This window comes from Cyprinodon tularosa, unplaced genomic scaffold (assembly GCF_016077235.1).
Source record: "Cyprinodon tularosa strain WSP-4 unplaced genomic scaffold, ASM1607723v1 ctg80, whole genome shotgun sequence".
In the NCBI taxonomy this organism is placed as follows: domain Eukaryota; kingdom Metazoa; phylum Chordata; class Actinopteri; order Cyprinodontiformes; family Cyprinodontidae; genus Cyprinodon; species Cyprinodon tularosa.
In genome coordinates this window covers 1,431,075-1,446,358 of record NW_024039563.1, presented here as the reverse complement: position 1 = coordinate 1,446,358, position 15,284 = coordinate 1,431,075, and the positions used below count along the sequence as shown (strand labels likewise).

The 15,284-nt window shown below is 38.8% G+C and overlaps 1 protein-coding gene across 4 annotated transcripts; it reads right to left on the bottom strand.

Annotated features, from left to right (window-relative positions):
• Window positions 1–587: 587 nt before the first annotated feature.
• Window positions 588–14,570, bottom strand: srrm1 (serine/arginine repetitive matrix 1). 4 transcript variants are annotated; one of them, XM_038271573.1, is made up of 17 exons: window positions 14,423–14,570; window positions 13,760–13,849; window positions 12,152–12,274; window positions 9,449–9,619; window positions 7,820–7,914; window positions 6,168–6,377; window positions 5,896–6,081; window positions 5,676–5,795; window positions 5,378–5,586; window positions 5,197–5,277; window positions 4,575–4,661; window positions 4,231–4,366; window positions 4,033–4,119; window positions 3,482–3,955; window positions 3,209–3,389; window positions 1,432–1,620; window positions 588–1,345 (listed from the first exon to the last, which is right to left on the bottom strand). In XM_038271573.1, the coding sequence occupies exons 1-16, from the start codon at window positions 14,441–14,443 to the stop codon at window positions 1,432–1,434; spliced, it is 2,460 nt and encodes an 819-aa protein (XP_038127501.1). In that variant the 5' UTR covers window positions 14,444–14,570; the 3' UTR covers window positions 588–1,345. The 4 variants fall into 4 exon arrangements, with proteins under 4 accessions (XP_038127501.1, XP_038127500.1, XP_038127499.1 ...); XM_038271572.1 differs by having other exon boundaries at window positions 1,436–1,620; XM_038271571.1 differs by having other exon boundaries at window positions 1,447–1,620.
• Window positions 14,571–15,284: the final 714 nt, after the last annotated feature.

Here is a 15,284-nt window from a genome sequence, read left to right as displayed (position 1 = left end):
CTAAATATTTTATTACAGCATGACGAGTTCATCATACAATTGTTGCTTATCAGCCTTAGATTGTAATCTGCAAAACTGAGAAACTTTAAGGCATTATAATGTAGCAAAAAAGGCAGATAAGGCAAAAGAAGCAAAAAGGGAATTAAAAGGAAATGAATGGGAATAATACAACAAGAGGACTTAAAATGAGGATATAAGCATAAGTACCTGGATTCCTTAAAATAGAGCCAGGAAAAATAGCTGTTATTGGTAAAATGCAATTTTTTGTCGGACATGAAAAACACGGTTGGGTGTGCCTTTAAATTGTTCCTGTCCCAAAAACTTTACGTTTTTTTTTTTTTTTAATGGTTCAAAACCTTTTAAGATATTCATTAAAATTTGTAAAATGTTATCAAATAGTAAAATTCAAACCAGTTAATCAAAATAAGCTTCAACCTGCAGAACATCTTATTACCTTGATGTAGGATGGAAATTAAAATCCCTAATCAGAGCAACAGGCCAAAGCTTTTCAAAACTACCAGGCTACATAATTGTATTTCTTTAGCAGATAAACATGAGTAAACATGGTTTCCAAGCAGAAACACTCACCCAGTCTTAAAAAAAGCTTTAATTCTGAAAGGATGACAAGAGAAAAGGCTACTAAATACAAATCATACACTATAGCAGTCCCACAGAAAACAGCTGTTCAGGGGTATCAACACAAATTGCATATCGATCAATTTAGAAAAAAAAAAAGCCTGAATCACATTTAATTGCTTTTATTTTCAAATAAGACAATTTCAAAGTCAGAATAAAGCAGGTTAAATGATGTTCCAACAACCCAGGAAAGTCAGAATATTTAAAGTCTCTTGGGTGAGCAGGGCCCTGACGCTGGGTAACAGTATCTTATTGAGTGGTGTTAGTTCCCCTTCACTCATCATATGGTCAGCGGTCCATGCACATCAGACATATTAACACACATGCAATCCTTTCTCAAATGTACGACTGCACATCAACGCGCATCATTAACCTGCCCAACTCAAACCTCTGAAATTAAAATGTTCTTAAACTGTCGACAACACAAGTTTTACAGTTTAAACTATCTAATGGATTCATTTATTAAAGAAACTCACTCTTCAGAATGTACCAAACCAGTAAAAAGAACCAAGGATCAACAATTTGTACATTCTTAAGCTGAACCTAAGATGATAACAAACATCGAAAGTGAAAGGGAAAACTCAAAGGCGTCTTGTTCTCAGGACATCTCTGAGGGAGACAGCTGGGCCTTCCTCATTGAGCGCAGGGCCTTTTCTCGGAGGTGTTTCTCCAGATCATCTAAGCTGTCGTCAACTTCGCTCTCTGATTCCTGCACAATATCAATGCATCTTTTAAATTTAGGAAACATTATATAGAAATTATACCATTATTGGTAGAAAAAAAAACCAAACAAACCTACAAGTCCTTTACCTTTCTTGAATCACCATCCTCCTCTGCAGCCCGACTTTCTTGAACGTCGCTGGTCACAGCGGCACTGCTCTTTTCCTTCTTATGCTTCTTGTGCTTTTTGTGCTTCTTATCTTTCTTATGTTTCTTTTCCTTCTTCTTCTTCTTTTTCTTCCCACCACCATCCACATCAGAGTTCTGCAAAAGATTTTAGATAATGCTATCAAATGTCCCACGTATTATACAGATTTCAACTTTGTCAACCCCCATCAGAGATTATTTCTTTTTTTAATCACAGGTGCATCTGAATAAATAAAGAGTCTCATCAAAAAGTAAAATTACATATTCAAGACCATTAAGAAGGATTTTTAAATATAGAAGAATGGCCTATTGAAAATTATTTCCATTTACTGTGCAGTGTATTCACTGACTACTTGGTTATGGTTAATTCATAGGAAATCTGCTGCTAAGAGTCAATCAGAAGCTCAGGCTGCTTCGATTACAGGTGTGAAGAAGTCATTTTCATGTAAACATCTGCAAAAACAAAGCAACCCTACAAAGAAAAATTTTCCCTAGAACTATCAAGCCTTCCACATCTGTCTGTTTTGCTTTGCTGAAGCAAATCATTGCTTGGAACCAACAGAGAGCTGCAGCCTATAGTTTGAAACCACCAGAAGCCACTAGCTGGAACCTGGATCAATCTACTGATTGACAGGTTGATCAAGAAAAAAAATACGTTAGGAATAACCTGAACATCAGAACCTTAACAGGGCTGCTGTTGAAAACATTTCTGAGGACTAGACCACTGTTGATATTGTAAAAAAGAAACAAAAAAAATCCCTTTTGGTTCCTCAGAAAGGACACTGCTATGGATTAGCAACAAGCAAGCAAACAGAAGCACACTGATCCAAAACACACACTATAATTAACAATGTAAACACTTCATCCAACACGTCATCCAGGGGAGCATTTGTTCAACTTTATATGCACATCAAAATGGGTGCCCAGTTGGACTCTGCTTAAAGGTGTTTGACTAGTTAAGACTATAAAACCATTCTGCTTTTTTAAAGTCGTAGGGAAACAGCTGTTCTAAACATTACATTTCCGAATTCTCCCAAGTGGTGCCCGACTTTACACGAGTGAATTAAGTGAATTTCATTGGCGGAAAGTTCGCAAGCAAGTTTGATTGTGGCCGGTTTCTCGGAAGCATCTTGCTAACCAGTTAGCAACTTAGTGCTAGTAGTTTCCCAATAGAAAATTCCATTGGGACCAAGTAGCACTAAATTGGTGACTTAGAAACAACACTGTCAAGGAACGCTATGGACAGCGGAAACATGCAACAGGAGGAGTTTTGTTTTGGAGGTCGTGAATGAGTCTCCTCCGTCATACAATGCACCCTTTTTTTTTAAACCACGACCTTTGACCTTGTCTGCATCCGAAGCTCTGGTGTCTCATCTTCCTAATACTAATATGTTCTCGATGGGACTTCAGTCAGATAACGGTGGAGAAATGCAGCACGGCTAAAGCAGGAAGTGGTACTCTGTGTGGGAAAATTAAATCAGCCTCCCTATGCAGCCTGCTGCCAAAGGGAAGTGGTTTGAATCATGTACTCTGGACAACAGTCCAGACAGGCAGGTAAGATGCTGCTGATATTTGCCTCCATTTCAGGGATGGAAAAATCCCGTCTTAAGACATTGCTCTTCATACTTTTTAGAGAATTTATGAGGGAGTTCAAAAGATAAAGTACAACCGAAATAAATGAGTTTTTATATTATTCTTGACTAACCTTTCCTGGAGACTGACTGCCAGAAGCACTGCTAGCCTTTTTAGCAGGGGGTGGTGGTGGAGACCCACTCACAGAGCGAGAAGGTGAGGGGGAGGCAGAGGCTGGACGCTTCTGAGCTGCAGGCTGAGGGGAAAGTGATCTGGAGGATGCTCTCCTTATCGGCTTTGGACTGGGAGAGATTCTATAAACAAAGGAAAGATAGTTAGCAACAAATTATGTAAAACGATTACAAAAGATCTGCCACTTCTGGATGAAAGCTTTTTCTATCTGTACCGTTTATTCCGTGGCTCTGGGGTGCGAGACACCCTGCGGATGAGTTTACTGCCCTGTGGAGGGGACAGCTGTCTTCGCTGGTTGGACGGAGACATGCTGGGAGATTGAAAGCGTCTTTGGGGACTAGTGGATCGCCTAATAGGGCGACTGCGGTTCGCCGGCGACCTGGAGAGGCATCTAGCAGATCCAACAGGGGATCGAGTGTCCCTGCTTGGCCTGGCAGACAGCGGGCTCCTCCTGTGTCTCGGAGGAGAAACAGTGGAGGGAGGAGAACGTCTCCGCTGAGGAGGAGAACTTCTACGTTTAGGCGACCTGGAGGAGCGCCGCTTTGGACCAGGAGAAAAGCGTTTCGTGGGGGAATTGGACAGCTTCCTCTTCTGTGGGGGCAAAGGTGAGGGGCTGTAGCGACGTTGGATAGGAGGAGAATAACGCCTGGGAGACGGAGACCTACGACGCGGAGGAGGGGAAGGAGACCTGGGAAGAGAAGTATTTGTAAAGCAAACCACTTCAAAACTATTGATAGGTGACTATTTTCATTACAGCAACAGTACCTGCGTCTAGGAGGGGAGGGAGATCTCCGACGTCGTGGCGGGGAAGGAGAGCGACGTCTGCGTACTGGAGATGGAGAACGTCTCCTCCTGAATGTGTAAATGTATAAAAACATTTAAATCTCACATTGGGTAAAAAGAGAAGACCCTGAACCAATTTAACAATGAGAAAAATAATGATATTTTAAAAGTATACCCTACCTTGGGGAGGGGTCTCTATGCCGCCTACGAGGTGAGGGTGTACGGCTCCGTTTCCTTCTAACTTCACCATTTCTGGCGCCTGGCCCCGCTGTCGGCCGCTTTGGTCCTTCGTCTTCTGAGGACGAAGATCCTGAATCTGAAAACAAACAAAAATATAAATCAGTTTCTTGTCAGTTATGACTTTATGCTTTGCTGTAAAGAGAAAAAAAACAAGAAAAAAAAACAAGACAAGGTTGGATCTACGACACAGCTTCTAAAGTCCATGAGACAATGGAGGCAAGATGATAGAGAGAGAAACTCTGTTTGGACAGGGAGGAAAAAACAAAACAAAAACGCTTCTTAACCTGAAGAAGACTGTTGATTCTGTCTGCGATACTGACGTCGCTGCTGCACCGAATCTGCTGTTGCCCCTTTCTCATTTTTATCCTCCTCTGAAATGTAAAGCATTAAGTGTCTGATCAGTGTGAGCAATGCCAGGAACAGTTTAGAGGAAGTTAATTTGGTCATTATATGGTGAAAATTTAAACAGTATGGTAGACAACCGACTCTTAATGCATAAAAAGGCATTTTGTTTTCTTACTTTTCAACCCTTTCCATTGTGTCACATTAGGTACCACCTCCACTATTTTTCACTATAGTGAAGGGTTGTTCAAGTATAAGTGTTTAACCAGTCTTTTTGGATGTTTTCAATCTCGTCCCAGACCACCCTCATGAACTTGATGAACACATTCCAAAACGGATTTTATAGCAGCTTTTCTTTCCTGCAAATGTTCCATAAAAATCAGATTTCTGAAGCGCTTAATTAATCATTTTAAACAGATTTTTGCTGCAGCTCCCTGTTCTATTAGTTCCATATTTAACATGTGGAGCTTCAACATGCTTATAAAGGGGGAATAAGTTTGCAGGGATTGTGCTGCATTATTGACAGGGCTCGTTTTGATTCTCTTCTAAGATGAAAACTCTTACCTGATTCAGACCCTTCAGATGTTCTGGCCTTCACAAAATCAGGAGGAGAATCATCCCTTCCTCCAGGTTTTCGTTTCAGTCCTGAAAGCAACTCTTGAGTTTAAAAATACATTCACAAAGATGAACAATTTTGAATGTTGTAGAGGGACAGAGATCTACGTCCAAATGGAGGAGGTTGTACCTGATGATCTGGGAGGGGAAGGAGAGCCCCGGCCTCTCCTGGCCCTAGGAGAAGGCGAGCTCTTTTCTTTCCTAGCGGGGCTTACAGATACATCGGGATGATGGGCTTGTTTTCGGGGTGGTGTGGTAGATATTCTTTTTACAGGTTTTTTAGGTGAACGTGACCCAGAGGAGCTGCTACCAGAAGATGAAGCAGAACGGGAACGTCGCCTAAAATTAACACATTTATAAATACCCAAGACAATAAAAAAAGCCCAAATCTGATCTTAGTAATGAATATTTCAAAATGTGACACTGACCTGTGAATAGGGGACCGTCTGTGTCTGTGCCTGGAGCCAGTGGGGCCACGTCTAGGTGGACTCCTTCGTCGAGGAGACATTCTCCTCCTGGGACTTTGCCTTCTACGAGGGGAGTAAGATCTAGTACAGCGAAGAGGAAACAATTTAGTTTGATATTTTATACATCGATATAAACAAGGCAAAGGCATATATTAGTATAGTGGTGTGTGTAAAGTGTCACCTAGACCGAGAGCGTCGTCTGCGGGAACGAGAGTGAGAACGTGAGCGATGGTGGGGCCTTTCCCTCCTAGAGTCCTTTTCCCTTTCACGAGATCTTGGTCGTTCCTCTTTCTTCGGGGATTTTTCTCTAGATGGTTCTTTGACTTCAGCCACAGAGTCTGCTTTAACTGACTCTACAACTGTATCACTACCAAGAAAAGAAAAATGGATTTTGAAGGAAGCGTGCAAGAAGATAGAAACCAAATATATTTTAGATTCAGAGGAATGGTTTACATTAATCCTGTAGACGAAGCTTCTTGGATAACCGTCTCTGGCAGGCCTGTTCCTGATGTGTCCGGCTCCTCGGGCTGCTCTGATGTTTTAGTGTTTGACTGAACCACAGGCGGAGGGGGAGAGTCCCCACCAACCGGGCTAGGTTTACGCACTGGGGATCGCGATGGACTGCGTTTCCTTTCGCGTTTTCCTGGTGACCTCGTCTTCCATCTGATCAGACAAACAGCAGGACACATTTTAATATAGAGATAAATGTATAAAATCAACACTGGTTCAGATTGAGCTAAACATAGGGAGAATCGTCACTGCCGACCAAAACTATACTTGTCTTTGACCAAATATAGAATATAAACATTAAATGAAGTTATCTGTGTATTCATCAACATAGGATAAATACATTTATACTTACTTCACTGTTTGTGGATGTAGAATTTAATAAATAAGATTTTGACTAAAAATGTCTGTTTGTCCTGTAGATATCTGGGGTTTAATTGGTAATAATAAAAGAAAATAAGCGTGTAAATTACTTTTTTTTGTACTCATTTCGAATGATTCATACAGTTAAAAACACTGAAGGTTGATAAAAAAAAATGAAATGTCAAACAAATTTATAAAGCCTGGGTTTTACTTATAGCTGGCCAGAGGTAAAGGGAGAGCCACATGTTTTTACTACCGCCACCCACTGGACTGAAGGTGTAGTGCAGTTTCATTGGGCTTCCACAGTAATGAGAGAGCAACCCGATGAATTACCCGGATAGTAAAAATCCTGGGGTGTTAAATTCCAGTGCTTTCAGTGGAAAAGGAGCCATATTTTATTTATTTATTTATTTGATAGGGACAAGTATGTTTCATGCATCATGTCACACACTACAACATTTTAGCTAAGGCTAATTCTCAATGTCTGTCCCCAGTTAGGCTTTTACACAAAACACAGTGACTGTACACAAGAACAACAGAGCAAATTACACATTGAAACATCACAGAAATAAAGTCAGGTCAGTTAGATTATTAATGTTCACATGACTGACCTCTCAATAAAAACTCTTTAAGTTTATGTTTAAAAAGGACCCAGTTTGACTCTCCCTTCAGTTCTGCAGGTAATGTGTTCCATGTTTTGGTGCCTTGTAAAATGAAAGCTGATTTCAATTACAATTTTTGCAATTGTAGCAAATGCTTAGCCTGGCCAGCCAGACGGAAATACATTCACTGCGCAGGGGGCAGGACTTTATAATGCATGGCTCTTGGCGCCAGAATTACCCATGAGCAGCCCTTTCTCTGCTAGCATTACAACAGGCTGGCGACCGCAAAGACCAATGATGCAAAGAAAATTAAGGAACTACTTGAGACCACACGTTATATCCTCAGATTTTTAGGTAGAACCTCAAAAACTGTTAAATTTCTTAAACTGCTTAAAATCTTACACGGACCACAAAATATTAAAAACAGCACATCGCTTTGAGTCTGTGTCACATCCGTTATCATCTGATTGGTTCTAACACGAGGAGGCTGACTCTCTTAGTCTTGTCTTTGAAATAGAGTTGTACCTTTACCAGACTAATATGCCGTGTACATGTTGCATTAGTCTGGCTGGCCAGGCTAGCAAAAGCTACGTCCTCACGCTCATACACCAGGTAACAAAAGAAAACCCTCACCTTCTTGGACTCTTTGATCGAGTCCTTTCTCTGGTCTCCTTGTCCTTCTTATCCTGGTCAACCTTTTTCAAGGTGGCAAGTTTCTCCTGTTCAATCTGCCAGACATGGAACAGTTGTGTTGTTAACATGGGCAATTAACAATTCAACAGAGTTAGAATTTCTATGTCCTGAAGCCAAAAAGAGCCCAACCGATTTGACTTTCAAAAGTGGAGCAGTACGGCTGTCGCCATAGTGTTCCGCTTGATTAATGCATATAAATAGCTTTATTATAATTCATGCAGGGAGTATTACAGATTATATGGAGACTACAATGTAAGTAGAAAAGGAAAGGAAAAACAGAAAAAAAAGCAGAAAAGATGAAAGAAAGAGGAGATAAAAGGGAGACAAAGATAAAACATCTTCAGTGTGCTTTGTCACTTGCAAAGAGATGTGAAAAGAACAGCACAACCAACGGATACAGTATAAGAGATACAATAAAGTAACACCTTGATACTATTGCTGAAGTATAATTAGCATTATTTAATCTGACATGTCACTGTGGCAGCTGAAGATAAGAATATAGACTTTCTTTATGGAAGTGAATTTCTAAGGCTACGTTCACAAAGCAGCCCGAAGTGACCCAAATCCGATTTTTTTTTTGCTCTTATGCGACCTGCACCTGATCTTTTCATGACAGTCTGAACAACACAGATCAGATTTTTTCCAATGTGACCCAGGCCACATGGCTCTGTGGTCCTGAATCCGATGTGAATCTGAGCTTTTCAAACACGACCTGTGTCTGAACGGTCATTAATCATTCATTTAACCTGAGCGCCAAAGGTCACTATTCTGCGTCTTGCTACGCAGAAGCGGCAAGAAAAACAACAACCATGCCGGACGATGATCCAGAGAGCAGTATGTATGTTTAACAATCTCGAAAAGATTGTGTTTATAAGGTTGGGAAAGATCGCTAGATGCTCTACCATCCATGTTTACTTCCGTAAACAGAGCACGCTCGCTTCTGATGTCTTTACATCCCCTACTGCGCATGCGGGACACTTGCGTTGTATGAATGCAGTACACACAGGAGATCACATACAAGTCGCATATATTTGGAAATGTGAATAGCAAAGCAAAAAAAATCAGATTTCATCATTACGGCCTGCAGTGTGAACGTGGCCTCAGTACCTGGAGCCAAGCACCTGTAGTTAATTGTGAGAGTGCAGTTGTGTATGTAAAGTTTATCCAAAGGAAAAATGCTTAATAGTGGTTGCGAAGAGCCAAAGATGCGCCCCTCCGGAGCACAGAGGAGAGTGCTGGGGAGCCAAAGTCCCAGACGCCCAAAGGGATACCAAGAGCAAAGGCACCCAGGAGGGGCCAACCCAGGAAGTCCGACCCCCCACCAAGGGAGGAGCAGAGACTTCTCAGAGAAAAACCCACAGCCACCACAATGAGTTAGGATTTTAAATATCCTATCAGCCTAAGTATAGAATATTGAAATCCTTTCTACAGTAATGTTTTAAACCTATAAAGATTTGAGCCCATTAAATGATCTTTTTCTCATTGGGTTATAATAACTGTTATTTATTTATTCGGGGCTCTCCTCTAATGTGAGATTTTCCTGAGCCGCTGTGTTATGCAGGTCATCACCTGTCTCTGTCGGATTTCTTCTTTCTTTTGCTCCAGAAAAGCAGACGGGATGCCAGCAATGTTCTCCTGAGCGCTCAACAGCAGGGGCCAAAGGTCTCTCATGAACTCCCGGGCATTCTTCCCGTTCAAGAACCCCGTCAGGTTGATCTGCATCATCTTGCTGTCGGGATGCTGCAACACAAACATGAAGGGAAAGAGAGAAACAAATATGGCCGTTTAAATAATTGCAGAGAAAACATTGGGAGGGAGGCAGGGTCCCATGAAAGGGGTGTCCTACCTTCTAACCCTGTCTAAACTAATCCTTAGGTGAAATTAGCTTTATCAAAATGTATAACATGTAGAACACTGAAACAAATACTTAACATCTCAGTGTTTCACTATCAGAATTGGAAACATAAAAAGAGAAAAAAAAAAGAAATAAATAAATAAGCGATTTACTCAAACTGTATTGTACTCACAATCGTTTGGAACTGAATATGTGAGTTAGCTGAGGGGAGACATGTCTAGTAGTGTAAAAATGCATGCAAAAAAATGCTGTTGTAAAATGTTAATAACAGTAAACCCTATAACAGCATTTGGAGAGATTATTTGTATTCCTCTGACCTACCCCACTACTTTTCAGTCCCCTATCACTACCCACCCCCATTTCTTCCAGTCTCCCCACAGTCTACACTTCTGAGGTTAAACAAGTAAGCACAATACAGAGTGCATGAAAACCAAACACAGCAAGTACAGTCCCGGTGTCTTCAGTGAGTCCCGTGGGATCAGTGGGCACGGAGCTCCATTGGCTTGCTTCCGCCTCCCTACTGCTTGAGACTCAACCACCTTGAGCATAATGTTATATCATTTATCTAAATTGCAAGAGACGAACAAGCAATAATGAGTACACAGTTAAACAAAAGTAGATATTTTATTTAAAACTAGATTAAATTGAGACACATCATCATCTCAACTCTATTACAATACAATTTCTTTCCACAATGTCAAAGTACTTTACAGTTAGCTCAATCAAAACCGCAAAACTAAAAGAAAAACTATGGCAAACTAAACTCAGAAGTAGAACAAATGAACTAGAACTGATCCTGATGTGAACATTTGGAATAAATACCAAAGAATTTAAACACAGAGAATCTATAGTCATATACGAGGCCAGTAATGATGCTAGCAGAGATATTCCATTGTTTCATGGTTTTGGACCCTCTGAGGCCTTATATTCCTAAAATCAAATATACTGAATATGTGCAATAACCAACCAATACGTGGGCATCAAGAGGTTTGAATGTAAGGTGAGTGTATAATGGATATTTTTGGTTTAGTTTTATTATATTAAGTAAACATTGTTAAGGGAAATAAAACCCTGTGACACAAAAAAAAAATGATTTCAGGTTAAAGCAAAGCTAAAGTTTTTTTTAAGAAGGTGTCCATTGGGAAATTACTACTAAGCTGAAAAGTATTGCTTCCAGTAAATGAAATGGTGTTTTGCTGACCTCCAGTGGTTGAAGTTATCAATGTGCAACTGTAAAGCACTTATTTTTAATTTCAAAGATGTGCATTGAAAGGTTCAGCAAAAATAGAAGAACAATATTGCAGCAACATTAAAATAGAAAGTTTTTGCCTTAAAAATAATAAGAAAAAAAACAAAACAAAAACAAAACAGAATTTATAAGGCCAGACCAAAATCAAAAGAAAAGAAAATAGTTTGAATTAAAAAGAGAATGGTTAAAAACCGTAAAAAGTAAAAATACTTAAGTTGGTTGTATTAGTTACCACATACAAAGTCTCCAATTTGAAAAAAAAAAAAAAAAAAAAAGAGAGAGAGAAATTAAAAGCTTTCTGTATTTTATGTCCAATGTGACATGTGTTGTTCTTTTCCCTCTTTGTTTAAATATGGTTATTCATTTTATTTTTATCCTTACATAAACTTATCCCCAACAATAAAACACTAATCCATTTTGATTGGCTGAGATTTTAAAGGTTCTTTTTAATCAACCAAAATGTTGTTCCTAAATAAAAACTTAAGAGGATATAGAAGCTGCTGAGAGGTGCAATTATGAATAAACGTGCAACCTCACCCTACAGATATTGAGGTGAAACTTGCAATCCGGGCGGTCAGTGAGACAATACTTTTCAGTTTTTCAACAGGTAAGAAAACTAAATATAATGCCAAGCAACAAGCTATTGGCTTTTCTTTTTTCTTTATTATTCTTTTTCATATATAACATTTAAAAATGAACGTAGCAGCATCATTTTGAACTATCAATCAATACGGACAGTATGATTATGGCACTGTTCAGTTTTGTCTTTCACTGGCATGATATGGATGATCCCTATATACAACTCACCTCAAAACACACACTGCATCATGAAGGGAGAGTTGGGCTCAGAGACTTTGGGCTCAGGAGAGAGCTAATTAGATGTTGGTGCTATACTTCTGATGCAAGGTATAACATCCATATTGGTTCAGGCCTTTTAAATCATAAATCACATCATCATTAGAAGACTGCTGATAAAGGCATGTTGTCACAAAACAGCAAAACATGGTCATGTAAAACAAATCAGACTATTTTTCTTTTACCCACTCATTTTCAGTGTCACTAGGATCTGCAAATATCTGTTTATGTCCCTTCTTACTGACTAAGCAAAAGCCTTAATTTAAAAACAGGTATGTAAACAAACAACACAAAGTTAAGACAATGACTTTACCTTTTCTTCAAGTTGGTTGAATATGAACTCTATGACCACGTCATCCTCAAACCCCAGAATCTCAGTCACACGTTGCGTAATCCATGGTTTGATGACTTCTAGGTTCACTTTGGTCATGTCCACCTAGGGAAAAAAAACATAAGACACCATGTTAATACAAAAAAAACAAAAAAAAACATGTTCTACAAAAAAGGAAACATTTTAATGTAGCAGCAATGTTGTAGTTCAGTCTTCACCAACAACTCCTCTCACTTACTACTACTCTTACTACACGAAAGCCTTCTCCCTTCAGGGTTGGGCAAGACAACATTAAGTTTAACAGGACTTATGTGAGAAAAAAAAAGAGCAGTTAAAGATAATGAAGTCTAACTGATGCTTCTGCAAACAGCTTTTGTTGTTTTCGTTCTATTACCTGATCAGTCCTTTTCTTACATTCTACAGTATAAAATAAATAATAAAAGCTGATCTGATTTGTGCTAATATCGTATTGGGTCAATGTCAGTTTCAGCAAATTCTCAAAGCTGAAATATTGGTATCGTTTTGGAAGTTGTATCGGGACACCCTTAGTTTCAATTATCTTGTGCTTTTCAGGATTGCCCTGCGATGGACTGGCAACCAATCCAGAGTTTGCCCTGCATCTCGCCCAATGACCACTGGAGATAGGCACCAGCCCACCTGTATGGTATAGAAAATGGATGAATATTCAGCAGTTAATGCACTACTTTGTCTGTTGCAGCAAATTATCTTCCTGATAAAATTAAAGTTCTATTTTTACAGGAGTATTTGTGATTCTATGCAAGAACAATTTTATAGCCAAAAGGACCTTCATGTATCTTTAACACTTTCTGTGATTGTTTTAAATGCCACTGTAGCAAAATACAGCAAGAATTAAAAATGTAAAGTCCAAATCGCACATTTCCCACAATACGTGCAGCAATTCTTACTCACCTGAAGTATTTGGTGTCCATTTTGACAGTGATTCAATTATTTTCTAAGGCTTTGCAATTTTAAGTAAAAAAAAATCCAACCAATTATCTGATCAGTTACCACTTCTAAGATTTGGATTCTTCTAAGAAAATTATTCTTTGTTTACTGCTGACCAAAGTAGAAAAGATACATTTTTATTTTACTAGACACCTACCAAACACCCACATGATTTTTGTGCGACTCCTAGGCAACAGTTTAATTTATGATAATTTCCTTATTTATCAGTAGCAGCTATTTTAGTTTGATAAGAGGTGTCAGCTAGTATTACTCATCTATACAGATAGAATAGTCTTAGGAACAATGTATACAATAAAAATCAAAACAATAAAGAACACCAGAGATTTATATTTTAATCTATGAAATAAAGTCAAGATCTTACCCACTAACCCCACAAGGAACACACATATTGTAATATATATTGTAATCCTTCACATTTTTTGTGCGTCTATTGATTTGACAGTCATAAATAGAAAATATCGGCTTGATTTGCACAACTCTTAGTGATATTTTACTTTTGCAGCTTGGCTAGAAGACTTCAAGTTTGCAGACTTTCACAAAAAAATAATAATTTTGCGATATAAACAGCAATTTCACTACTGCGTAAAGTTGGACACCACCCACCTTCTTGTCCAGACATTCTGCAAATTTCAGCTGCTTTAGCAGTTTTTTGTGCTTGTTGCTGAAACGGTTGTCTTGCTCCGCACTCGTACCCTAAAAAAATAAAAGCAAACATTATTAGTCAGAATATCTGAGCTATTGCTAACTCTTCAAAATCAATATACAACTTTCGTAGGTGTCACCACAATCAAAACAGGTTGAAAGAAATGCAGGACATTATTGTGCAAATACTAAACTGACATGTTTCTAAGTTTTACAGTTAGAAAAACGTAAAAGTATTAGTGAATAGCTAATCGGAAACACAAGCGACGCACCGGGCAGGCGCCATCTTAAGCCAGGGTCTGGCCTAATTCCTGCAACAACCTAAAATAACCTAAAACACTACCAACCAGCAAAACAAAGGTTAACTAAATAAATCAAAAAGTACTTCCGCAAGCAACAAATTGTTCATATTAAAGCTTAGCTGAATAAAAGAAAGTCCCTCAAACCGGCATTCAAATTGTTTTCCATCAGTTGATAGACGAAGCCATGACCGCACCGCTTCCAACTGTATGGCCTCCAACTTAAATCACACACGCCGTATTGACGCCAAATAGCAATAATATATCACCATGAAATGAAACAAACGGGTTATAACGTATTATCAAGTTATTTTAAAGCACTTACGCGGAAAAATCCCGCGTCCATTTTCGTTGAAATACGATTGTGACAGGCGCCGTGAATAAAGACGTACGTCGCCTCGGTGAAAATCTTGAGTGGGAGCCAGATGGAGCGGGCGCCCCCTACGGGAAGGAGCCAGGCATTACACGTAGAAACTGTTTCCTGTTGGGTCGGATTTTTTCTTCTTCTCCTTTTCTATTATGGCGGATCGCAAGCAAGTTTAAGGTGCATACCACCACCTACTGTGCATGAGTGTGTAGCAACATTACTTTACATCAAAATGTATTTTTTAATTTTGTATTCTGTAGATAAATAAATAATGCTTTCCTTAATCTATGAATATCTTTTATATTTCCTTCATTTCCCAATATTCCTTTAAGAATCCATTCTTTACCAGTCCTTCCAAAGATCCTTCTCAATTTCTCCCTTTCATGTTCATAAGTTTTACAGTTCATCAGCACATGTTCTATATTTTTTTCTCCACATCCTTCACATATATAATTATTTTTCCTCCCTATTAAATATAAATAGTCATTTACATAGGTATGACCAACTCTTAATCTGATCATTATCACTTAATCCCTTCCTCTTCTCTCATTAATGATCCTGTTAATGAGATATGATTCTATTAATAATCGTTCGATATCTAAAAATAACGCATTTGTATAATAGAATTTAATGCATATATTTGTTGTTACTTGTTACAAGTTGTTACAAGAAGATTATGTAAACAATTCTATGCTATATATTTTGTTCTCTATTTAAGGTACAAAATAAACTTTCATTAGAAATAATCAAGCTGTAAGGCTACCAGGGATTAAACAAAAACAGACAATGGTCTTAAGATCATATGACTCTTTTGTGAGAA

What these genes read in the sequence shown, in the direction of transcription:
- srrm1 (XM_038271571.1), bottom strand. Translation starts at nt 14,443, where the DNA reads ATGGACGCGGGATTTTTCCGC. An exon ending in AGACGACGCTCTCGGTCTAG is followed by an intron (nt 5,796 to 5,895) that starts GTGACACTTTAC and finishes TCGCTGTACTAG; the next exon opens with ATCTTACTCCCCTCGTAGAA. An exon ending in ATCTGAAGGGTCTGAATCAG is followed by an intron (nt 4,662 to 5,196) that starts GTAAGAGTTTTC and finishes TTTACATTTCAG; the next exon opens with AGGAGGATAAAAATGAGAAA.